General features: G+C 32.8%; 1 protein-coding gene across 2 annotated transcripts in view; it reads left to right on the forward strand.

The window, feature by feature from the left end:
* The window catches only part of LOC136026504 (adenylate cyclase type 5-like), a 300,964-nt gene that overhangs the window by 214,539 nt on the left and 58,952 nt on the right, over positions 1–27,473 (forward strand). For both annotated transcript variants that reach the window (XM_065703133.1, XM_065703134.1), the window contains 2 exons: positions 574–730; positions 9,223–9,317. In XM_065703133.1, coding sequence (XP_065559205.1) covers positions 574–730; positions 9,223–9,317 — 252 coding nt within the window. The remainder of the gene's footprint in view (positions 1–573; positions 731–9,222; positions 9,318–27,473) is intronic.

Here is a 27,473-nt window from a genome sequence, read left to right on the forward strand (position 1 = left end):
TGAGGCGGGTAAGAGGGCATATAATCTCATATATAGAATAAATTCTGTTGTTTTAAGCTATAATGTCACTCTTTTAATTTTACTTGTAAAAAAACTTGTTTTTGTTGTTTAATTTAGGGCTTGGAACTTAATGTAGTCCTTAATATTGTCTTAGTGTTTAATTTAGAATTTTTGAACAAAGCAATTTGGGCTTTACTTCTTTAATTAATAAAAAAAAAATTGTAAACTCTCCCTTTATATCCGCATATATGTTTAGCATAAATTTTTCTTCCTTAGGACTTGGATTTGGAGTAAACCAAGATGCCAGAAGTATTGATCAACTCCGTTCGGAATACTGTCAGAAATTTCCACCATGGATTTAATGAGGGCTGTAGGGTTTAGTGTGGGACATAGAACATAATGTAGCCATTAGATGTAGTTCTTGGTGTAGTCCTAAATAAAGTCATAGAGCGTATTTTGGAATTTTGAGAAAAAATAATTAGGGCTTTACCTCTTTAATTTCTGGAAAAAGTTCAGTTTAATTCTTTATTTGCATCCAAATATATATCTTTTGCATAATTTTTCTTCCTTCAGACTTGGATTTGGAGAAAACCAAGACATCAAAGATCGTGAAATGGAAGTAAATGACTATTTGGCAAGAGCTATTGATGCCAGAAGTATTGATCAACTTCGTTCAGAACACTGTCGCAAGTTTCTGCTGACTTTTCGGAAGAAAGAAGTAGAAGAAAAGGTAACAAACATCACTGGCAATGTGCCAAATAGGCGAAAAAAAAGAAAAAAAAATGAAAATACTAGTCTTCCTGAAATAACCTTTTATCAAACGTTAAGTATCTTTTGTAAGCAAAATGATAATGCTGATCAGGTATCTACGCGAAAAGATATTATAAAGGGTGGGGTTCAGATTTTTGTTCGGTTAAAAAAAAGATTACTTCTTCAAAAAATATTTTAATCGATAGTTCAGAAAACAGTTTGAAAAACTAAAAAACCATTTTTAAAACGGGAAATAAAACTAAAGCCGGTATTATACGTTGTTTTGTTCTGGTTAGGACGTAATATTCCTGGTTCCTTTAGATTTAGTTCTGGATTAGACTGGGATAAAATTCAGACAAAGCATCAAAAACAACCCAAAAAAAGTCGGTATTATACGTTGTGTTGTTCCGATTATCACGTAATAGTCCTGGTCCCTTCAAGATTAGTTCTGGATTAGACTAGGATAAAATTCAAACAAACCACCAAAAACAAGCCAAAATACGCCGGTATTATACATTGTATTGTTCCGATTAGCACATAGTAGTCCTGGTCCCTTCAAGATTAGTTCTGGATTAGACTTGGATAAATTTCAAATAAACTACCAAAAACCCCTGAGAGTTTCTCGAGTGATGGGTAAAGAAAAAATAGGGTAGGCTGAAAGAAAAAACCAAGTGTCTCACCTCCCCTCTGTTTTATAGAGGGGAGGGTTAGAAAATCAATCGCCACTTATGTGATTATGTTAATGAAGCCAAAGAGCAATATCAATTTAATCCAAAAAAGATAAATTCATCAATTATTATTCTGGACACATAGACTTTCGGGTTCAATCCAATAGACTCTCAAAATTGAACTGATTCACTTAGGGTCAAATTTGTCTTCAAATAAAGTCGCATAGATTTATATGATTGAGAGGAGCTCTCCGGGCTCTTTCCCCTACTTTCCAAAAAACACCCTTTCATTTTTCTTATCTATTCCTTATTTATCCCTTCCCCTAAAATAATAGCCCTCTGTAACAAATAATATGAGCCATACTTTCATTGAAATTACTGACATGTGGAAAGTTTTATCCGATTTTTTGAAAACCAAACACTTTCGTAAGATAAACTTGCAAAACTTTTTTATGAAAGTTCAAGTGTCAAACTTTCCAATATTTTTCATCATTTCCTAAGAAGCTGAAAGCTGTTACAAAGAGGTGAAAAGCTTTTGAAACGTAGTTTTAATCTTTAAAAATTTTCCAGTACGAAATAGAAAAGACAACCAAAGCAAATATTGGAACAAATTCAACCCCCATTATGGAAAATCCACTTTTTTTCTACATTTTGGAAGTTGTGCAAAAGATTTAAGAAGTATATCGGTTTTCGGAAGTTAATCGTCGAAAGTAAAATTTAGGACGTTTCCCTTCATTCTAGGGGGTATGTGCCCCTCATAAAAAGGGTTCTTGGTTCGTTCCTGACGTCAATATGTAAAGTTTAGGATGTCCCATTTCACTCAAGTATATGTTTTTGTCACGTCATTACTGCCCCAGGGTCTGAACTACAATGAGTGGACCAAAATCACATCAATTCAAGTCAAAGCGGGGATGGAAAATCACCTACAAAAAATAAGTGACAAGAAAGCTTTCCCTTTTAGGATCCAGTGACATACGAATTTTTATGCTTCGATTCTTAGCGTCACTGAAAGAATACTGATAGTGACACCAGCTCTAGGTTACAACCATGGTATCGATGGACATGACATCCATGATGGCAATGATAAAACATGTTTTATGTAGTATTATTTGAAGGATCAGATGTATCATTTACTTTTTATCCACAACTCCTTTATCGATTTTAATTGCCAGGGTTTTTCTGACAACTTTGATGGCATTTCATCCTCAGCTTTGCAGACAGGTTTGCAGCACCAGAAAAACTGCTTTAAGTGCTCTTGCTTGTAAATTTTATTGATAAAGTATTTCTTCATGTAGTAAACAATGGTAATAACATCTACCGAGGCACTGGCAACATTGTTTAGGCCGTGGACACCGTTGTTACTTGTTTTTTCATCATCACGATCTGATCCTGTATGCCAAAGTCCTATTAAACTTTAACTGTCTCTGCTCCCTACTTAATCTTGCACATCTTTCATTAATCCATTATGACGAATCTGACCGTCCCGTGACCGTTCACGTCTGGTCATTCACTCCCATGGAAAGTTGTCTTGGTTGTATTTTCCTATATTTAATTATCTGCTACCGATTGATCCACTGTCACTTTGTAAAAATGGACCGTCTAGAAAGGTAGAGGCCCAGAAAAGAATCTTATCTTGCAATATATATAGAAATAAGTACATTCCTGAGACCTTTAGTTTACATCAAAGAGTTGTGTTTAAAAAGAAAACATCTGTTCCACAAGTTTAGCTTGCATTTCAAAACATGATGGTTGAGAAAGTGTTGTTCTGAGGATCCTACTCACCTTCCCTTATCCTCCCCCCCAAATCTAAATATTCGACTTAGGCTATTGGTTCTATCCCTTGCAGTTGTACGCGTTCCGTCGTTCTTGCAATGTTCGATAAGAAATGCCAAAGACAATTTTCACTATAGCATTAAACCTGTAAACCAATCGGAACTTAGAGGCAGGGAATTTTTCTCTGCTAGCTGTATCTATTAACACTAATATGACCAATGTGTTTCATTTAGATTGGTGCCGTTTTACTTAAAAACGATTCAAGCAACACACAACCTAACCTAACCTAACTAAAGATTATTATATTACCTTCTTATAATGATTTTAGGGTCACAAAGGTCCCTTTTTCTTCTCTCCTAGAGACTTTTGGTGTTGTAAAGTGTCGTAAAAACAACAAAAAATGTGTTATTTGGCCATCTCCGAGGTAATAGCAGGTATTGTTAGTGTTTTATCATTATATTATTATTATTAATTATTTCATCGAAATTATTATTATCTTTTTACATATAACGACTGCCAAGAGCATTTGAGTCAAGTTGGATTTCTCTATTCTTCTCTAAAAAGAAAGAAAAAAAAGATTCCTCTTTTCCAGGACGTTCAATGGATGATCCAATTATTATCCCATCAGCTAGGTCTTTTCGGGACGTGTCATCAACATCATTGGAACGTATTTTAGGAAAAAGAATCTTTGTTTCCGCAGTCAATTTATATGTGTCTTTAAGTTCCAGTCTGACTTGGTGTTTGACAAACTCTATTATCATGGGCTCATTCATTAGATAGATAGATCTATGCGCAAATAAGAAACAGATTCAAAAAATCAATTTAACATAATAAATTGCTCCAATGACTACCGAAATACGGGACCGTACATTTGAAAGAAAACCAAAGGATATTGAGATCTTACATATAAAAAGGGCGAATGTTTTTCACGAAAAGTGAAAATTGATATTAAAAATTAAAACGAACAGAACTTAATCCATGTATGAGGAGAGCGGCTCCTCAACTCCTCATTCCTTATTATTTATTTAAGAATTAACGACGCTTCTTGACTACTAAGGTCCCTGCGTAGGCCCTGCAGTGCATTCCTGCAGCGTGATTCGATCTCTGGGTCTCGTATAAAACAGTTTGCGGTAACGAACTGTAGTAAGGAGCGACCCGGCTCAATAGTAAACAAAACTCTAAAAAATGGAATTTCGATACTAAAAGATATATCAAAAGAATCGGATTTTTATGCTGATTTTAAATATATAAATTTCATCAACACCCCGACATCCCGCTCGACACCCCGACACCCGACATTTTCCTCCTCGACACCCCGCTCCTTGCGCTAAAGTTTGATTCTTTCTCGCAACTCTACTTTTTAAAACAATATAAAACTTTAGCGTAAGGAGCAGGGTGTCGAGGAGGAAAAGCCCCTTTCATATACGGAGTAATATCTGTTCGTTTTGAGTTTTAATGTCGCTCCTTACTTTCATTTAAAAAAACTTGTTTTTTTTATTTAATTACCAAGCTAAGGTCACATCCACTGCGCCACCACAGGACCCCTCATTCCTTATACTTTAGTGTTATTATGCTTTAAAAAATCTTATTCCAATTAAATGGCCCTTGTGTTTGTGCAGTTGTTTTAAAAGATCAGCACAAACAGTCTAATTTCAGCTTAAACAGTGAGGGGCTTAGGAAGGGACAGCCCCCTTATGTAAAGAATAGGTTCTGTTTGAATTAAGCTTTAGTGTCACTCTTAACTTTCCTTTGACAAATTTGTGTGCAGAGATAGCTTAGTTTATTCGAGACCTTGCTTGATCCTGTGTCACAGAGCATGTCAATTGAACTTTGAACAACAAGAAGAAAAGATTGACCAGAGCCACGTTTCTAATTCACCCTTTGAATGCAGTCAAGGCAAGAGGTCTCTTTTCGTTAGGTGTTTTGAGCCACGTTCAACCATGTCAGAAAACAGTCAGAATAGTTATGACAAAGAAAATACAGCAACGGTATATGATTAAACTTGTATATCAAAATGGGCAATAATGGTCCAGATACGCTTAACATTCTTTAGCAGGCCAACAAGGATCACAATATGTCCCAGACCCGAACTTCTAAGGAGACAGGAGGTTCCGGATGGAGAAAGAGTTTGTCGACAACAAACAGTGCCAAGGCGTCTTTTAATGACCAGAACTGAAGATACAGGGGAAAATAGGTGAAAACTTCTAAAGAGTGATCGAAAATTGAGTGTTCGGCTGCTATATGAATTATGTACTGAAAACTGTGGTTCATCGAACTTCAACCGAAAATTTGTGCATGATGTATGTGAAACTGATATCCAAAATGCTCGTAAAGGAAATGAGGGCCAAGTATGTCGCGGCTTGTTGAACCTTCATGAAATCTACAAAATCCATTCTGACTTCTTAGACAGAGCCATCCCAGGCGACAGAACATAGATTTTCAAATATAATCGTAAACCCTGTCAGAGTAGCGAGTGGTGCACCAAATGGTCTTATCAACAAAAGAAAGCAAGATCGAACAGATCTCAGTTAAAGATCATGCTCTTCGTATTTTTTGATAAAAAGGTTTAACGTATCCCGACTTCATGCCCCAGGGACAAACTGTTAGCAGCCATTATTGCTGTGAAATACTAAAATGACCAGGTGACGGGGTCCGAGGATCTCGAAAATACGTATGCAACACTTGGGCCTTGCACCATTATAAACCAACAAGTCACGCCGCGCTTATTGTTCGCAAGTTGCTAGCGAAAATGGGCATTGCAATGCTTGATCAACTGCAATAGAGCCCTGATTTGACCCCCTTTGGACTTCTTTTTATTCCTGACAATCAAGATTGCTCAAAGCACATGACCAAGGAACACTGGAATAGGAAAAGAACGCTTCGATCATTTGTCTGCAAGAGGTCCTTGCTAACATTTGCCTAGAGGCCTACGAGAGGTGGGTGAAACGGTTGAAGACTTGAATCGAATCTGAAGGACAGTACTTTAAAAAGCATCAAGTCATTTGTACATTTCAGTTAAGTAAATAATTTTTCACTACAAAATTATTGAAATTCAAAGATCGAAAATGAGGTTAGTAGGTGGTTTTTTATTAAATCAGGAGTTGAACGGTTGAATTCTGTCCCCATTTTTATGAGTCATTTTGATAAACTTTATCCTAAATAGCAAAGCAAAGGTAAAGGGAGGACGTACATTCAAACAGGGGAGTAAAACTCTCCTCGAATTAATACTGATTATTTGAGCATCCTAAATAATAAAAAAAGTTCACAAAGTGAATGAATTTTTAGAGTTTTGCGAGTTGAGGGTGAAATAATTGGATTAAAAATTAATGTTAAGAAGACTAAATGGTAAAGACTAGTAATAAGTGATACTGAAGAGGTGATGTTGGGTAACTACAAGATCGATCTTTATCATTTGTAGAGACGGTGGGTGCAGTGAGGATGTTAAAACTAGAATTGCCAAGGCCAAGGGTGTCTTCTCAAAGTTGAAAAGGTTTGAAAGAATAGACAAATAAGTCTGCAAACCAAGATTACAACATTGGAAGCAACGTTGACCACAGTGGTCAAGTATGGTTTTGGAGCTTGGGTGCTCTGGCAAGGATTTGCCAGATATTTTCCAGAGAAAATACTTACGGAATATTTTCGGTACGCAAGTGAATGACAGTATCTCAAGTACTAAATTTTAAGAAAAGTATGGTTTAATCCTGCTTTCTGGGGTATAATGAGAGAAAGGATGAGATGGCTAGAACACGTTTGGGGATGACAGATTGCCAAAGATTGTCCTTCTTGGCCAACCGTCTAAGGCCAAATAAAAGACTGGTCATCCCCGATTGAGGTGGGAGGAAGTCGCGACGAAAGATTTAAGGAAATAGGAACTTCTTGGAGGGTGTAAAGAGGGAGGCTTTGAATGCACTGGGATATACAAGGAGCGTGTGCAGCTGTGTTGGCCTTAGGCGGCTTGGTGCTGCAGTGAGTCGTTAGAAGTAGTATTTGATCCAAGGTTGTTTTAAATTTGAAGGAAGTACTTTCCCACCCTTAACCCCCCTTTTGTAAAATCAAGTTCATTATTTATGAAAAATACTTTGAGACTGACTATAATCTCTAAAAAATGTACACCTGTATATATTTATTTGAAAAAGGCCTGAAACAACAAAAGCTAATAATTGGTTCGTCGTTCACATAGTTATCAAGGCGAGATCTTCGAACAAATCTTTTCTATGGGATTGTTCCCGTGGATGCTAGTAGGAGAGAATGCCCCCTGGGAAATAAAAAGTCATTAAATATTGTTCGTAAATGGAAAAGTAAGATACATTGCCATTTAGATCTCGGTAGAAAATTTCCTGGTAGAACTTCTCCCCCTACCCAGTCTCTAATACTAGAAAGGTCAACTTATAGATATCAATAATTTGAAATCAAATGGCTGTCTCAAAATTTTCATTCGATTACTTTTTGGCACCGTTTGGGTCAGAATGTCGTTTTTCGTCATCATATGGCTGAAAACGCACCTTTGGTGTGGCATGGTCTTTTTTGCCACTGAAAAAGTCGATAAAATCTAAGCATCTGTTCTATAAAGCCTTCTTCGGATATCTTGGGATCATTTGTTCGACACGATCAACCTGAGGAAAAAAATAACAGACAAACAAATAAACATGAATCCATGACCGTTCTTCTAAAAAAATGGATTTTTCATATTTTTGACGATGGGAAGTTTTTTTGATATGCTTGTTTTTAAAAGAAGAATTTTCATCAGAATCCTTTGCACCTCAGGAATTATCTGCTGCACCTCAGGAAAAAAAAGCAAAAAGCATAAAAATGAATGACGGAAGTCCCAGTGTTGAAAACCGGAGAAAATTAGAATCCAAATGTTTTTTTCCTCTCATCAGTCAGTTTCATCTATGAGGCCTGTCTAACATTCAAGAATTATATTTTGAATCAAAAGAGCTCCTTGTCTCACCAAATAATTTATATATGTCACTCAGATTTAATCTGACTTAACGTCTGACAAACTACATTATCATGGACTTGTCTGTTAGGAAAATGAATCTGTATGAATGAGAAAGCGATGTTTGAAAATGTATTTGTAGAATAATAAATCATGATGTGCCTAAGACAAAAAGTTGAAAAATATCAAATATTAATTTTGAAAAACAACTTCCCAAATTTATTGGTAAGCGAGAAAGATTTTCCTAATTGCTAAACATTTATTCACTAGCTGCATTTGAGAGGCACATTTACTTCATGGAATATAGAGAAGTTGAAACGAGACGGTGGAGTAATGCCAAATGAATTTACTGATTAGTTAATTATTGCAGCTACATTTGAATACAATAGGGTTTTAGGGAGCTCTTTCTCACCCATAGATTTGTTCGAAGACCCACCGTGACAAATTGAAGATCTGATGTTTGGAATGGAATAATTTTACTAAGAATTATTAAAAAATGATTAAGAATTAAATATAAAAAAATTCTTAGCTGAAACAACATTAAAACTTAAAACGAAATGATGTCACTTCGTAAATGAGCGAGGTTACCTTCTCCTCAATAGCTCTCTTTTTACGCTAAAGTTTTTGAGCCCTTTTAAAAAGTTACTTATTCTATTTAGACAGTCCTTGTGCATCGGTAGTTGTTCTTAAAGAATTGAAACAAAATGTCCAAACTTTAGCGTAAACAACTGGGTATTAAGGAGAAAGTACCCACCCTGGAGGAGGAGTCAGATGAAAAAAAAAAGAAATATATATTTCAATTCTGAAGGAATATTTATTTAATATTTTAGTATTTTAGATCTTTTAATGGATTTTCTAACAAGCTTCCGCTTCACGGAAGCAGAATCAAGTTAAATTATCTTATTTAATTTTATTGTCCTGTTAATAGATAAAAGCAACCAAAGTAAATTCCCGAAGCTAATTAAGCATTAACTTTTAATGCTCACTAGCTGTGACGTTGTTAACTACTGGGACCTGCGATATTTCAAAATGTCAACATTATTTTAAAACGAATCTTATTTAGCTTCTATCCCTCACGGTTATTTTTTTCAGTTTTCTAAAGAAAGGGACCAAATGTTGGAAGCGTATTTTGTTTGTGCTGCTATTTCATTTTGTGGTATCGCGATTGTTCATCTCTTATTGAAAATGTAAGTCTTTTCATTTTGATATTTATCCCTTATCCCTTCACGTATTTTTGTCTGTTGGCTTAAACATTTTAGGTTTCTATCTTCAAAATAGTTAATGCACCCCACAGTATAAGTATATATGAATATATAAGCTTATACTGTATATACTTCTCTATCTATATAAAAATAAGTTGTCTGTGTGTTATGTCTGTTACACTTCGTCTGTTACGCCAGATTATATCTTCTATATATATAAAAGAAAACAAACTAGAATGTAAAAACTGGATTTGCATAAATATTTCGAAATATTTTGACAATAGATTAAAGTAATTCGAAAAAAGAAAAATGGTAAAAAAACTAAAAAAAAAACTAAAAAAAAACTAAAAAAAAAAAATGAAAAAAATTAAAAAAAGAAAAAACCTAAGAAAAAATTGTAAAAAAATAAAAAAGATAAAAAACTAAAGAGAAAAAAAAACTAAAAAAAGCTAAAAAACTAAAAAAAAAGAAAAGACTAAAAAACTGGGAATTGCACAAATATTTCAATATATTTTGACAGTAGATTAAAGTAATTTGAAAACCTTAAAACAGATACCCCGAATTTTGAGGTTTAATATAAATTGTTGGAGCTTTGGCATGCTTGGCACGTAAAGATTTTTCCAAGTGACAATGTTAGAATGAACATTGACAAATTGAAGAAAACAAATCAATATAAAGAACTAACTAAAAAAAAGAAAAAACTAAAAAAGAAAAAAAACTAAAGAAGAAACTGTATCTTTATATATAAAAATAAGTTGTATATATGCATGTTTGTTTGTTTGTGGGTTTGTATTTGACGTCAATATAAGTATATAAGGCTTTGTATATGACGTCATTATAAGATGACACCACAGACCGAGACACCGGGACACAAATGACGACCGGGACACTCAAAGAGAAATTACAAACCGGGACACCGGGACACAAATGACGACCGGGACAGAGGGAATATAAATGACGACCGGGACACTCAAAGAGAGATTACAGACTGGGATACCGGGACACAAATGACGACCGGGACACAGGGAATATAAATGACGACCAGGACACAGGGACACAACTACAACGGGGACGCCGGGGGCAAAGGGGGATATATAAATGACGAAGGGGACACAGGGAATGTTCCATTAGCAATCACCATCAACAAAGCTCAAGGGCAATCGTTAGAAAAATGCAGTATAGATCTGAATACGGATTGTTTTGTCTGAAGACTTTTTTCCTAAATTAGTGATTAATATAGACCAGCACTTGAATGAGGCCTTAACCCTACTCATCCATACACACAATCAACCATAAAGAATAATCCATGGACAGGCAGTCATGTCGTCAATAAGTATAAGTCGTCATTTACCAAACAATAGAAAAAATAATATAGACAAATAATTCAGAGGCAACACCCAACATAAGGACTCATCAGGAGAATACACTGGCCTGTCTAGGGTTTCGCCACTCTAAATTATCTACCCAGCACAGTGTTGTGGCTACCACAGAATATCCATGAAATCCCCGCGTCAGGTATCACCCCCAAAATATATACCTATGAAAGAAAAAGAAACAGCAAATGTAAAACAACCAAGTAAAACCAAAACAAGCTTATCCTGTTAATATATCCCTCCCTTTAGCAACAATAGGTAAACTAAATATTATAAATTTTACCAAATCACAAATATTAACACATTGCAAAAAACCTGAATGAACAAAACAATTATAGAATTCATCTTTACCGTGTGGCTAATTTTTAAGAAAATCCGCTCAATTAGAAACACAATTCAAAATAAATGGCGCTGCGACAACATTTCTCGAACCTCCGAAATTAGTTGAAAATTTCTTTAAGTATTTCTAGATAATTCTTTTGATATTTATTTAAAAGTTCGTTATAATGAAAACTAAATTTTTTAAATTGCCAAGTTAATTTATTTGCAGAAAAACCTCTTGATATCAATTTTTGGCATAAGATTTTACATCTATTTTTAAAATCAATATAATTACTACAAATCCTTGCATAACGAAGTAACTGTGAGAAAAACGCTGAATATGTGATATTTGAGTGTATATTACTTTCAGGGAATGGGAAACTAATCACTTCAAAATCAAAATCATCCGTTTTATTATACATTTTAAAACTTAATTTATTATTATCACAAATATTAATATTTAAATCTAAGAAATGATCTTCATGACCAGCGCCATGACTAGGCTCAAGAATAAGCTCTGATGGATATATATTTTTAGAAATATCAATGAAATCCTTACAATTTAAGACCAAAATATCATCTAAATATCTTTTATTATTTGACAAAGCATGTTTTAAATTAATTGGATTATTCTTATCCATCATATATTTATATTCTAGTTGACTCAAAATCAAGTCAGCTATAAATTGGCCGGAATTCCCCCCATGGGAATTCCCACGATTTGCTTGTACAAATCACCCCCAAATCTTATATAAGTATTGTATAAAACAAATTCTAATAACTCAAAAATCATATCCAAGCTGTAACATCTCAAGTTAACTGTAGTATTAAAGCAATTTGTCCATATAGCTTTTTTATTATAAGTGTCTATTTTTAAGAACCTTTTACTAGATAAGAGGAAAGATTTCTTGATAACAGTTTTTAAATTATCAAACACTACATTAAGTGATAAATTGGTATACATTGTCACAAAATCGAAAGACTCAATTCTTTTAGCTGAAACCATTGTTAAAGAATCTATCACCTGCACTGAATTATTAACACTCCAATATGGATTAAAATTCGAAAATTTTTTAATACCAGAACAATAGGTTTTAAGTTTATTTACAATTTCCTTTAAAATTAAAGAGAGGTCAGTAGCAGCAATGCGGGTTGGACATTTAGCTGCTCCAGCAATAAACCGTGGTTTAGGGGGATTCTTATGAAATTTTACAGTCCAATATAGGAAAAAAAACTTTTTATCATTGTCATTTATTTTAATATTAAAATTTTTTAAAAGTATTTCTTCAGTCTTTTCAATTAAATTCTCATCCTCTATATTTACCTTTTCGTAAACATTAGTTGTGCATAACTCCCTTTTAAGATATGACAATATAGCTTCTGACAAATTATGGCAAAATTATTATTAGCTTTATCCACTGGCACAATTACAAATTCATTCTTTAGATTAGCAATTGCTTGTTTAATCTTCGCATTATAAAATAATGATTTAGTGTTACTATTTTTTAAGTTTGAATAAATTTTATTTCTTATTCTACTAATAATTAAATTCTTCCAACTTTGAAAACTCTCTTTATTTTTATTCTCTTTCTTACACCACTTATCAATAAATAAATCAAAATCATTTTCCAAGCCATCAAGAACACTCGATGGTTTCAGATGATGAGAAAGACGGAAATTAGCCCCTTTATTCATTATAATTTGAAGATCATCTTGCTTTATTATTGACAAGTCCCCTGTTATAACATGTTTGTAAGTAGGATTTACAAATGGGCCAAGTTGCTTACAATTACAAACCGGTTTCCAATTTATATCACTATCTAGTCTTTTTTAGTATTAAATTATAATTAAAAATAATTTGCCCAATAGTTTTTGAAAATTTATAAGTTAAAACTGGACTATCATTATAATTCAAATTACTAGGAAGGGCCTGTTTCACATGCCGCTGATTTAAAATTTCTGGTAAATTAATATCTTCAATCTGCTTACAAGTAAAATTAATAGGTAAATATAATCTGTTATCCTTATTACTAATCTTATTGAACTTTTTCTTTTTTGAAATAAATTTCGTTTTAATTAGAATGCCAATTGTATCACATATTACTTTAAAATTATAATCAAGAGCTGTATTATTCTTAACAATCCAGAAAAGTTTGATTAAATTCCTCTTGGATAAATTATTTAGACATTTTATTACAGAGATCATACCCCTAGATTCAAGTAGCTGGCATAGATCTATAGAAAGCATATGTACATCTAATTAATTTTTTCTATTATTTTTCCTATGTCCTCTCGATCGTTTTTTACGTTTAATAGGACAAGTAAAAGAAGGATGGTCCATAAAACCATCAATACATTTAACAACAACATGAGACATGTCACCATATTTTGCTACACGATCATATAGCCCAAAAGGTTAAGCTGTACCAAGAGTATGGATCCAGAAATCCTCCTGTTTACGTAGTCTATTATTCTTCTCTTGTTTATTTAAATTTTCTAATTCTAAATTTTCTAAAATTGTGACAGTTATATCTGATATGGAACATTTACCATTATTACAATGTTGAACTAGATAGTTATTAGTTTTTTCATTATTAACTGTTGTCTTATGTCCAGAAAATCTTTTATATATATATTATTAGTTGTTTCCCCCACATATTGTAGGCAGTATTTATTACATTCTAATAGGTAAATTACATTGGTTGTTCTACAATTAACATTACCACGTAACTTGCATGCAAAATTTTTATTATACAATGTACTCTTAACAGAAGTCCGTGGGACAAAATGATCTTGGCAAAGAAAACAGCGACTTTTACACTTATTAACTTTCAAAAAATCGTTCCGAGTTCCGAGGCTAATATTTGTGTCTTGTTGCATAAAAAGTTATTGGAAATAAATCCAAAACAAACCAACATCCAAATCAAAATCCAACAATCAGAGTCCAAAAAACATGCCAAGGTCAATAGGTCAATAAATACATAAACAAAAAAATGAAAGAACATGAAATTTGCATAAGTGCCATCTCACCAATAATTAACAATATCAGGTTAAAAACCTGGACCAGGGTAAAGGTCTGTCGGGGAGAAAACTAAAAAAAAATTTCTCCACCAGCACTGGATCCAACCTGGAATAATATCATGAAAAGAGAAATCACCAATGCAACAGCACAAACACAAAAAAAAAAAAGAGACAGAAGGAGAATAGGAAGACTGTTTTCCTAAATTAGTGTATAATATAGACCAGCACTTGAATGAGGCCTTAACCCTACTCATCCATACAATCACATAGGTCAGCATAGCCACACACGATCAACCATAAAGAATAATCCATGGACAGGCAGTCATGTCGTCAATAAGTATAAGTCGTCATTTACCAAACAATAGAAAAATAATATAGACAAATAATTTAGAGGCAACACCCAACATAAGGGCTCATCAGGAGAATACACTGGCCTTTATAGGGTTTCGCCACTCTAAATTCTCTACCCAGCACAGTGTTGTGGCTACCTCAGAATATCCATGGCATCCCCGCGTCAGGTATCACCCCCAAAATATATGCCTATGAAAGAAAAAAAAAACAGCAAATGTAAAACAACCAAGTAAAACCAAAACAAGCTTATCCTGTTAATACATCCCTCCCTTTAGCAACAATAGGTAAACTAAATATTATAAATTTTACCAAATCACAAATATTAACACATTGCAAAAAACCTGAATGAACTAAACAATTATAAAATTCATCTTTACCATGTGGCTAATTTTTAAGAAAATCCGCTCAATTAGAAACACAATTCAAAATAAATGGCGCTGCGACAACATTTCTCGAACCTCCGAAATTAGTTGAAAATTTCTTTAAGTATTTTTAGATAATTCTTTTGATATTTATTTAAAAGTTCGTTATAATGAAAACTAAATTTTTTGAATTGCCAAGTTAATTTTTTTGCAGAAAAACCTCTTGATATCAATTTTTGGCATAAGATTTTACATCTATTTTTAAAATCAATATAATTACTACAAATCCTTGCATAACGAAGTAGCTATGAGAAAAACGCTGAATATGTGATATTTGAGTGTATATTACTTTCAGAGAATGGGAAACTAATCACTTCAAAATCAAAATCATCCGTTTTATTATACATTTTAAAACTTAATTTATTATTATCACAAATATTAATATTTAAATCTAAGAAATGATCTTCATGACCAGCGCCATGACTAGGCTCAAGAATAAGCTCTGATGGATATATATTTTTAGAAATATCAATGAAATCCTTACAATTTAAGACCAAAATATGATATAAATATCTTTTATTATTTGACAAAGCATGTTTTAAATTAATTGGATATTCTTATCCAACATATTTTTATATTCTAGTTGACTTAAAAACAAGTCAGCTATAAACGGGCTGGCATTCCCCCCCATGGGAATTCCACAACTTGCTTGTACAAATCACCCCCAAATCTTATATAAGTATTGTATAAAACAAATTCCAATAACTCAAAAATCATATCCAAGCTGTAACATCTCAAGTTAACTGTAGTATTAAAGCAATTTGTCCATATAGCTTTTTTATTATAAATGTCTATTTTTAAGAACCTTTTACTAGATAAGAGGAAAGATTTCTTGATAACAGTTTTTAAATTATCAAACACTACATTAAGTGATAAATTAGTATACATTGTCGCAAAATCGAAAGACTCAATTCTTTTAGCTGAAACCATTGTTAAAGAATCTATCACCTGCAGTGAATTATTAACTCTCCAATATGGATTAAAATTCGAAAATTTTTTAATACCAGAACAATAGGTTTTAAGTTTATTTACAATTTCCTTTAAAATTTAAGAAAGGTCAGTAGCAGCAATGCGGGTTGGACATTTAGCTGCTCCAGCAATAGACCGTGGTTCAGGGGGATTCTTATGAAATTTTACAGTCCAATATAGAAAAGGGAACTTTTTTATCATTGTCATTTATTTTAATATTAAAATTTTTTAAAAGTATTTCTTCAGTCTTTTCAATTAAATTCTCATCCTCTATATTTACCTTTTCGTAAACATTAGTTGTGCATAACTCCCTTTTTAAGATATCACAATACAGCTTCTGACAAATTATGGCAAAATTATTATTAGCTTTATCCACTGGCACAATTACAAATTCATTCTTTAGATTAGCAATTGCTTGTTTAATCTTCGCATTATAAAATAATGATTTAGTGTTACTATTTTTTAAGTTAGAATATATTTTATTTCTTATTCTACTAATAATTAAGTTCTTCCAACTTTGAAATCTCTCTTTATTTGTATTCTCTTTCTTACACCACTTATCAATAAATAAATCAAAATCATTTTCCAAGCCATCAAGAACACTCGATGGTTTCAGATGATGAGAAAGACGGAAATTAGCCCCTTTATTCATTATAATTTGAAGATCATCTTGCTTTATTATTGACAAGTCCCCTGTTATAACATGTTTGTAAGTAGGATTTACAAATGGGCCAAGTTGCTTACAATTACAAACCGGTTTCCAATTTATATCACTATCTAGTCTTTTTAGTATTAAATTATAATTAAAAATAATTTGCCCAATAGTTTTTGAAAATTTATAAGTTAAAACTGGACAATCAGTATAATTCAAATTACTAGGAAGGGCCTGTTTCACATGCCGCTGATTTAAAATTTCTGGTAAATTAATATCTTCAATCTGCTTACAAGTAAAATTAATAGGTAAATATAATCAGTTATCCTTATTACTAATCTTATCGAACTTTTTCTTTTTTGAAATAAATTTCGTTTTAGTTAGAATGCAAATTGTATCACATATTACTTTAAAATTATAATCAAGAGCTGTATTATTCTTAACAATCCAGAAAAGTTTGATTAAAATCCTCTTGGATAAATTGTTTAGACATTTTATTACAAAAATCATACCCCTAGATTCAAGTAGCTGGCATAGATCTATAGAAAGCATATGTACATCTAATTCATTTTTTCTATTATTTTTCCTATGTCCTCTCGATCGTTTTTTACGTTTAATAGGACAAGTAAAAGAAGGATGGTCCATAAAACCATCAATACATTTAACAACAACATGAGACATGTCACCATATTTTGCTACACGATCATTTAGCCCAAAAGGGTAAGCTGTACCAAGAGTATGGATCCAGAAATCCTACTGTTTACGTAGTCTATTATTCTTCTCTTCTTTATTTAAATTTTCTAATTCTAAATTTTCTAAAATTGTGACAGTTATATCTGATATGAAACATTTACCATTATTACAATGTTGAACTAGATAGTTATTAGTTTTTTCATTATTAACTGTTGTCTTATGTCCAGAAAATCTTTTATATATATTATTAGTTGTTTCCCCCACATATTGTAGGCAGTATTTATTACATTCTAATAGGTAAATTACATTGGTTGTTCTACAATTAACATTACCACGTAACTTGCATGCAAAATTTTTATTATACAATGTACTCTTAACAGAAGACCGTGGGACAAAATGATCTTGGCAAAGAAAACAATGACTTTTACACTTACTAACTTTCAAAAAATCGTTCCGAGTTCCGAGGCTAATATTTGTGTTTTGTTGCATAAAAAGTTATTGAAAATAAATCCAAAACAAACCAACATCCAAATAAAAATCCAACAAACAAAGTCCAAAAAACATGCCAAGGTCAATAGGTCAATAAATAAATAAACAAAAACATGAAAGAACATGAAATTTGCATAAGTGCCATCTCACCAATAATTAACAATATCAGGTTAAAAACCTGGACCAGGGTAAAGGTCTGTCGGGGAGAAAACTAAAAAAAAATTTCTCCACAAGCACTGGATCCAACCTGGAATAATATCATGAAAAGAGAAATCACCAATGCAACAGCACAAACACAAAAAAAAAAAGAGACAGAAGGAGAATAGGAAGACTGTTTTCCTAAATTAGTGATTAATATAGACCAGCACTTGAATGAGGCCTTAACCCTACTCATCCATACAATCACATAGGTCAGCATAGCCAAACACAATCAATCATAAAGAATAATCCATGGACAGGCAGTCATGTCGTCAATAAGTATAAGTCGTCATTTACCAAACAATAGAAAAAATAATATAGACAAATAATTCAGAGGCAACACCCAACATAAGGGCTCATCAGGAGAATACACTGGCCTTTATAGGGTTTCGCCACTCTAAATTCTCTACCCAGCACAGTGTTGTGGCTAACACAGAATATCCATGGCATCCCCGCGTCAGGTATCATCCCCAAAATATATGCCTATGAAAGAAAAAAACAGCAAATGTAAAACAACCAAGTAAAACCAAAACACTTATCCTGTTAATATATCCCTCCCTTTAGCAACAATAGGTAAACTAAATATTATAAATTTTACCAAATCACAAATATTAACACATTGCAAAAAACCTGAATGAACTAAACAATTATAGAATTCATCTTTACCATGTGGCTAATTTTTAAGAAAATCCGCTCAATTAGAAACACAATTCAAAATAAATGGCGCTGCGACAACATTCTCGAACCTCCGAAATTAGTTGAAAATTTCTTTAAGTATTTCTAGATAATTCTTTTGATATTTATTTAAAAGTTTGTTATAATGAAAACTAAATTTTTTAAATTGCCAAGTTAATTTATTTGCAGAAAAACCTCTTGATATCAATTTTTGGCTTAAGATTTTACATCTATTTTTAAAATCAATATAATTACTACAAATCCTTGCATAACGAAGTAACTGTGAGAAAAACGCTGAATATGAGATATTTGAGTGTATATTACTTTCAGGGAATGGAAAATTAATCACTTCAAAATCAAAATCATCCGTTTTATTATACATTTTAAAACTTAATTTTTTATTATCACAAATATTAATATTTAAATCTAAGAAATGATCTTCATGACCAGCACCATGACTAGGCTCAAGAATAAGCTCTGATGGATATATATTTTTAGAAATATCAATGAAATCCTTACAATTTAAGACCAAAATATCATCTAAATATCTTTTATTATTTGACAAAGCATGTTTTAAATTAATTGGATTATTCTTATCCATCATATATTTATATTCTAGTTGACTTAAAAACAAGTCAGCTATAAATGGGCTGGCATTCCCCCCCCCCATGGGAATTCCCACAATTTGCTTGTACAAATCACCCCCAAATCTTATATAAGTATTGTATAAAACGAATTCCAATAACTCAAAAATCATATCCAAGCTGTAACATCTCAAGTTAACTGTAGTATTAAAGCAATTTGTGCATATAGCTTTTTTATTGTAAATGTCTATTTTTAAGAACCTTTTACTAGATAAGAGGAAAGATTTCTTGATAACAGTTTTTAAATTATCAAACACTACATTAAGTGATAAATTAGTATACATTGTCGCAAAATCGAAAGACTCAATTCTTTTAGCTGAAACCATTGTTAAAGAATCTATCACCTGCAGTGAATTATTAACACTCCAATATGGATTAAAATTCGAAAAATTTTTAATACCAGAACAATAGGTTTTAAGTTTATTTACAATTTCCTTTAAAATTAAAGAAAGGTCAGTAGCAGCAATGCGGGTTGGACTTTTAGCTGCTCCAGCAATAAACCGTGGTTTAGGGGGATTCTTATGAAATTTTACAGTCCAATATAGGAAAGGGAACTTTTTATCATTGTCATTTATTTTAATATTAAAATTTTTAAAAAGTATTTCTTCAGTCTTTTCAATTAAATTCTCATCCTCTATATTTACCTTTTCGTAAACATTAGTTGTGCATAACTCCCTTTTTAAGATATCACAATACAGCTTCTGACAAATTATGGCAAAATTACTATTAGCTTTATCCACTGGCACAATTACAAATTCATTCTTTAGATTAGCAATTGCTTGTTTAATCTTCACATTATAAAATAATAATTAACTATTTTTAACTATTAAATTAACTATTTTTTAAGTTAGAATATATTTTATTTCTTATTCTACTAATAATTAAATTCTTCCAACTTTGAAAACTCTCTTTATTTTTATTCTCTTTCTTACACCACTTATCAATAAATAAATCAAAATCATTTTCCAAGCCATCAAGAACAATCGATGGTTTCAGATGATGAGAAAGACGGAAATTAGCCCCTTTATTCATTATAATTTGAAGATCATCTTGCTTTATTATTGACAAGTCCCCTGTTATAACATGTTTGTAAGTAGGATTTACAAATGGGCCAAGTTGCTTACAATTACAAACCGGTTTCCAATTTATATCACTATCTAGTCTTTTTAATATTAAATTATAATTAAAAATAATTTGCCCAATAGTTTTTGAAAATTTCTAAGTTAAAACTGGACTATCATTATAATTCAAATTACTAGGAAGGGCCTGTTTCACATGCCGCTGATATAAAATTTCTGGTAAATTAATATCTTCAATCTGCTTACAAGTAAAATTAATAGGTAAATATAATTTGTTATCCTTATTACTAATCTTATCGAACTTTTTCTTTTTTGAAATAAATTTCGTTTTAGTTAGAATGCAAATTGTATCACATATTACTTTAAAATTATAATCAAGAGCTGTATTATTCTTAACAATCCAGAAAAGTTTGATTAAATTCCTCTTGGATAAATTATTTAGACATTTTATTATAGAAATCATACCCCTAGATTCAAGTAGCTGGCATAGATCTATAGAAAGCATATGTACATCTAATTCATTTTTTCTATTATTTTTCCTATGTCCTCTCGATCGTTTTTCACGTTTAATAGGACAAGTAAAAGAAGGATGGTCCATAAAACCATCAATACATTTAACAACAACATGAGACATGTCACCATATTTTGCTACACGATCATTTAGCCCAAAAGGATAAGCTGTACCAAGAGTATGGATCCAGAAATCCTCCTGTTTACATAGTCTATTATTCTTCTCTTCTTTATTTAAATTTTCTAATTCTAAATTTTCTAAAATTTTGACAGTTATATCTGATATGGAACATTTACTATTATTACAATGTTGAGCTAGATAGTTATTAGTTTTTTCATTATTACTGCATCATATGCATAATTGTTTTACCTAGTATATTAGGCCTTCAGAGATGTTATACTTTACCCCCCCCCCTCTAATGTGCAAATAGTATAGCCCAAAATATATAGCCCAAGTTTGTTTCTGAAGTATTATGTTTTTATCTTACTTGGTATATTTCATTAGGATTGAGCGTCTGTGAAAATTAATAGAAGGTACGGGGTATGTCATACAAGTACCAACATTCCTTATCCAATTAATCTGTATACTGATTTAAGAAAACACAATATTTTGTCAACTAAAAATAAGTAGCAACATAAAAACTTAAAAAAAATAGACATTGTTCTATACGTGATTGGGCTGCTCCTTCCTTGACCCCTGGCTCATTACACTTAATTATTTTCGTGTATTAAAAAAGCTTGTTATTACAATTCAATGACTATTTTGTTTTCAGCAGTCGTTCTTAAGAAATTTCAGTAAAAAGTCAGACTTTAGCGTAGTAAGCAGCAAGGACTTGAGGGCCCTCTCTTATACAGAACAATTTGTGCAAGTTTTTATTTTTAATCTTATTCCTTGATTTAGAGGATTTTTTTATTCAATTTCTGGTCTTTTTGGATTGTAATTTAGTTTTGACAAAACTTTAAACATTTAGTAAAAATTTACGATAAAAAGTAGTTTTCTTGAATAGGTTTCTAATAAGTTTTTTATTAAAGAGTTATGGGTGAACGAAGAGGGATATTATTGCTAAAAAAGTGGGAAAACAACTTAACTTTTGATCTTCTGTGCGACCGTAGCCATTGTGACCTCTGCAATAGAGCTTTTCATGTGAAAATATATTTTATACACGTGTTTAAATACCGTGGAATTATGTATATAAAATGCATCTGAATCTAATACTTTATTCTTCACAGAAAAAATTGTGGCGATAGGAGGGTCACTATTACTCTTCCCCCACCACCATACACGAGTAATAATGGCGTAGAACAATAATTTTACCAGGAATTAGATGGAATTTTATAGATACTTTTACCTTGCCCTTACCTTCCCCGAAACTCATTTTATTTTGACCTGGTAGGCCGATGAGAGTTAGGATATGTGACCACTAGAATGCGCTCTTGAGGCATCTGTCTCCGTAGCCAATGAAATGACTACCACCCCTTCATCTTAATATCTAATGTGAACTTACACATCATTGTATATAATTTTCTGAAATATGAAACAAATCAGTTTAGTTGAATAAATCTTTAAAACAAATGTCAGAAACATTTTCTGTAACAAGAAGGGAGGTATTCCCCTAAAGTACTCTTATTTAGGCTTAGCCTAAAAGAAGAGAGATGAGTGATTAATATCCCCCCTCCTCTCATACACCTTTATAAATTCATCTGAAAGCTCATGTAAGAGATAAACAATTTGGGCATTGGAACGTGCTCTTTAGGCGTCTAACGCCTCAACACCCACATGCACAAAGAACCACCACTCCTAATTCATAATAGATCATTTCATGAAAAATCAAGTGAATCAACTTAGTATTATCAAGCATTAGGATAAATGTCTACGTTTATCAGACTAATTAACCATTAAACTTGTACAGACTACGCGACTTTTCAGAAACGAGCTACCGTTCCGACCTGCTGCGCCACCGTGCAATATTGCTTCCTCTACAACCCCGGCGCTAAATATGTAGTTTTGTACTTTTAAATCGATTTTCTGTTTCATAACATTGCTCAATACCAACTTAGTCCTGCATGAGGCAAAATCGTGTTTTGGTACCACAAAATGGCATAAAACACTACTTAGCCTTGCCATTTTCTTCGCAACCATTTAAAAAGGACACTAAAACTTTTATTTTTCAACCGAATGATCTCTCGATCTTCTGCAAATATCCGTTTGATACGATTACCCTTGAAAAGAAAACAAGCAAACACCAATCCGAATCTTTCTTCTGAAAAAAAAAACAAACAAAACAAATAAACAAATAAACACGCATCCGCGATCTGTCTTCTGGCAACAAATGCAAAATTCTATATTTTTGTAGATAAGAGCTTGAAACTTCTACAGTAGAATTCTTTGGGACGCTAAATCTGATGGTGTGTTTTTTGTTAAGATTCTATGACTTTTAGAAGGTGTTTCCCTCTATTTTCTAAAATAAGGCAAGTTTTCTCAGGCTCGTAACATTTGATAGGTAAGACTAAATTTGATGAAGCTTATATAATTAAAATCACCATAAAAATGCAATTCTTTTGATATAACTATTGGCATCAAAATTCTATCTTTTAGAGTTTCGGTTACTATTGAGCCGGGTCGCGTCTTACTACATTTCGTTATCACGAACTGTTTGATTGGAGCTTGAAAGATTCACAGATATGTTTTCTGGGAGTCTGAATCTGATGACGTGATTTTAACTAAGGTCACTTGCTATTTTGGGGTAATGTTCATCTTTTCTGAAAATCAGGCAAATTTTTTAAAGCTCATGACTTCTGAAGCTTAATATTGAACTTTATGTTTCAAAACTCCTTTTGTTAGATTTTCGGTCATTATTGGCCTGAGTTAATCCTTATTTACTGCTTGTTACCACTAAGCGTTTGTAACTGACTAGTAGAATCTTAAAATTGTTGTTGACACAAAATAAGTCTTGTATTGCGGATAATACTTTGGTTTTCGGTCAGGTGGGGTTGATAAGAAGGTAAAAAATCTGCTTTGTTTCTGCAAAACAAAATAGCCTAAATCTTTTACAAAATCTTTAGTTACTATATCACCTTCTCTCATCTCTCTGTCTATTTTTCTTTCTTTCACCTCAATCTCTCAATTTCTTCTTCTTTCTCCTTCTCTTTTCCAGGTGACAGTTTATATTTTAAGTTTTTCGTTTTTCCTTGAGAAGCAAAAATATTTATAGGGATGGCTGCCGCCCCTCTTACCTCCCTCTTTACACTGGTGCATAACTTTTTTTTATCAAGTTCGAAACTTTATCCAAAAAAGAAGGTGAATTGGGACATTTTAGCCCCCATTCTACACAAAATAGTTTCCATTTTTCGCTAATTAATAACGTTGCTGGGTAAGTTGGTTAAAACATTTATTATTTGGTTTATCCTCGTAATTATAGAAATTTTCATCGTAATTTGGTTTATATTGTGTATTAGGGGGTTGCCACGGCTGTTATTGATGTTAAAAATAATGGTCACCATCTAATAGTGTCTAAGATTAATTTAAAGCTGAAATTTCGGAAGGGTAAATACTTCCCGGGAAGTTATGATGCTGGTAGACTCCAGGATGAAAATTTGAGAGGAACTTTCCAGGACAGTTGAGTACTAAACTTGAAAGTTTAAAATTTGACAATGTGGAAGATGGATGGAATAATAGTAAAACAATTTGTGAAGTTGCTGATGTTGTCTTAGGGAAGAAAGTTAAGACTGCAGCTAGGAATATTAGTGAAAAAGCTTTATGTTTAATAGATAGTAGAAGGGCTTTGTACAAGAATTATCTGAGTGATAGATCATGTGAAAACAAAAGAAACGTAAAGACAGTGCAGAAAGTATTAAAGTATGAACGAAGGAGGTGTGAAGTGGAGGTCATGGATAAAATTGCCGAGAATCTGGAAGATGCAGCTGGAAGGCATAATAGTAAAATATTATACTGGCATGTTAATAAATTGAGAGGGAGTAGTCAATCCGGAGTAGTCCCAGTTAAAGATAGGATCGGGGCCGCAATTAGTGATAACGAAACAGTTAAAGAGAGATGGGCGGAACATTTTGAGAATGTACTAAACCAAGCTACAGTTGCAGGAAAATATATAGATGAATATGAAAAAGTTTGTGACACCTTGGATGTGAAGGAAGATTTATTTTGTCAGGAAGAGAATTAGCGACAGTACTAAAAGGATTAAAAAATAATAAGGCTCCAGGTGCTGATGTGTGATAAATGAGCTTCTTAAATATGGTGGCTCTGAGGTTAGAAATAAGTTACTGAAGATTATGAATATGATTTTTAAAAAGGGGAGTAAAATAATGATTTTAGGAAAACCTTAATTAAACCACTGTATAAAAAAGTTGACAATAGTGAGTGCCGTAAATATCGAGGCATTAGTCTGGTCTCTGTAGGTAGCAAATTACTTAGTAATATGATACTTTTTAGACTGAGAGGTGCTTTTGAAAACTTTTTAAGAGATGAACAGTGTGGTTTTAAAAAACGAGGAGGATGTGTCAACCAAGTTTTCAATCTTGGTTGATAATTGAGAAGTGCCTTCGTTGTCAAACACCTTTGGTCCTTAGTGTTATAGGTTATGAGCAATTGTTCTATTCTCTTGATAGAAGAGCTTTAGCGAAGGTCTTGTCCTTATAGGGTATACAAGACAAGTCCATTAAAGTGAATTATCCTATGTACGAGAATAGTACTGCTGCGGTTAAGGTAGGAAATGAGGCTAGCAGCTGGTTTTGTGTTAAATCAGGAGTTAAGCAGGGTTGTGTTCTATCCCCATTTATATGGATGCTTTTGATGGACTTTGCCTGAAGGAGGACAGGATAGGCAATTGGAGACCACGGAATCAAATGGGGAGGAAAACTCAAATGGGGAGGATTATACTGACGATTTTAGCATCCTAGATGAAAGTGTGATAAAAATGAATGAATTCATAGAGGTTTTGCGAGTTTAGGGTGCTAGAATTGGTTTGAAAATTAAGTCACTAAGGCTAGGAATGGGTGAAGATGAAAAAGGTCACACTGAGTAACGGAACGACTGATCAGGTGGGCAGATTCACTAAACTTGGTAGTATTTTTTAGCAAGGACAGTGGGAGCAGTGAAGTCGTTAAAAGTAGAATAGCCAAGGCTCTGGGTGTTCACAGTTTTCATAGTTAAAAAAAAAAAGTTTGGAAGAATAGGAAGACAAGTCTGCAAACTAAGATTAGAATATTGGGAGCTACGGTGATGACCGTGGTCAAATATGGCTCTGAAAGTATGAGCGCTCCGAAAAGTGGATGAAAATTTACTAGATATTTCCCAGAGAAATTGCCTACGGATTCTTCTGGGTACCCTGCTGACTGACCGTATTTAAACTGTAGGTTGTACGGAAAATGTGGTATAATCCCACTTTTTATGGCTATAATGAAAGAAAGTTTGAGAATGCTTGGCCACGCTCTGCGGATAAAAGATGACAGATTGCTGAAGATTGTCCTTCTTGGCGAACCGTCTAGTGCTAAACAGAAAGCAGGTCGTCCTCGCCTGGGGTGGGAGGATGTCATAAAAAAAGATTCATAGGAAATCAGAACTTCATGGGAGGGTGTAAAGATGGAAGGCCTTGAATAGATTGGGTTGGAGGATGAGCGTGCTTGGCTGTGTTGGCCTCAGGTGGCTTGGTGCTACGGTGAGTTATTACTATTAGTAGTAGTAGTCTTAAAAGATTTCTGAGGGAGAGGAGGGACTGGAGGGAAAGTTATTAAAAACCTTAAAAATGTGGTTTATTGTTTCTTTTTTTTTCAAGAAGAGTAGTCATGATTTTTGGATAAATCTTGTTCCTTGGCGATTCTAACCTCCTCCCCCTTTTGCACCTCTGTAGATACATATGGGTATACTTACTTTATAATCAAAATCGTTGTGCCGTATGGGGGGAGCTGTTTCTCCTCTCGGTAGGTATAATGCTCATTTAACCCAAATACAATCTTTCAAATTATTTAAATTATTAGATGATCTGAAGTATCTCCAGCAAAAAAATTTGGGCTAAAAAATACGCTTTTGAGGCGTCACAAAATACCCAGAAAAATACTTGAACGCTTCTTCTCTAATAGATACTGTAGAGCAATGTAAGACTTTTTACCCATAAGTAGCACCAAAAAACAGTTAAGACAATAAATTTATTTCTTATTCCGTTTGTACTTGCTTAACATTAAAGCTTTTTACAACTAGAAGACTCTTTAAATGGTCGTTTTACAGCTCTAAATTGATTCGGGCTGTTTCATTTTTTACAACATTTTGGCCAATTTTGGGCCAAAATAGTTGTTTGAGACACAGATGGTAGAAAGTGCCCCCTTGCTGCGATTTAATCCCTTTGGCTGCGTAAACAAGCAGTGGTGCTCAGAATTTCAATTTGAGTGAGACCTATTTCAATATTATTATTGTTGGTTTGATTCAATCACCCTCAGTAAAAAAAATACAATGATTAAAATAATTATAAATAAAAAACAAGTAAAAACGTGTCGATAGCTGTCCTTCTAAAGTTCCAATTTAGTTAGATACCTCCTATTGATGGGGAACATTGTGCTTACTGTTTAAGACAATTTTTTTCAGACAATTTTCGCGCGATCTTCATGAAAAAAAAAAACATGAATGCAACTGATGAAAACCCGTGTAGGCAAGACATTTTAATCAGATATTTAGTCAGAACACTTTTAGTCAAAATTCCAATTTAGTGAGATACCTTCTTTTAATGGGGAGCATTG

Source organism: Artemia franciscana, chromosome 4 (assembly GCF_032884065.1).
Source record: "Artemia franciscana chromosome 4, ASM3288406v1, whole genome shotgun sequence".
In the NCBI taxonomy this organism is placed as follows: domain Eukaryota; kingdom Metazoa; phylum Arthropoda; class Branchiopoda; order Anostraca; family Artemiidae; genus Artemia; species Artemia franciscana.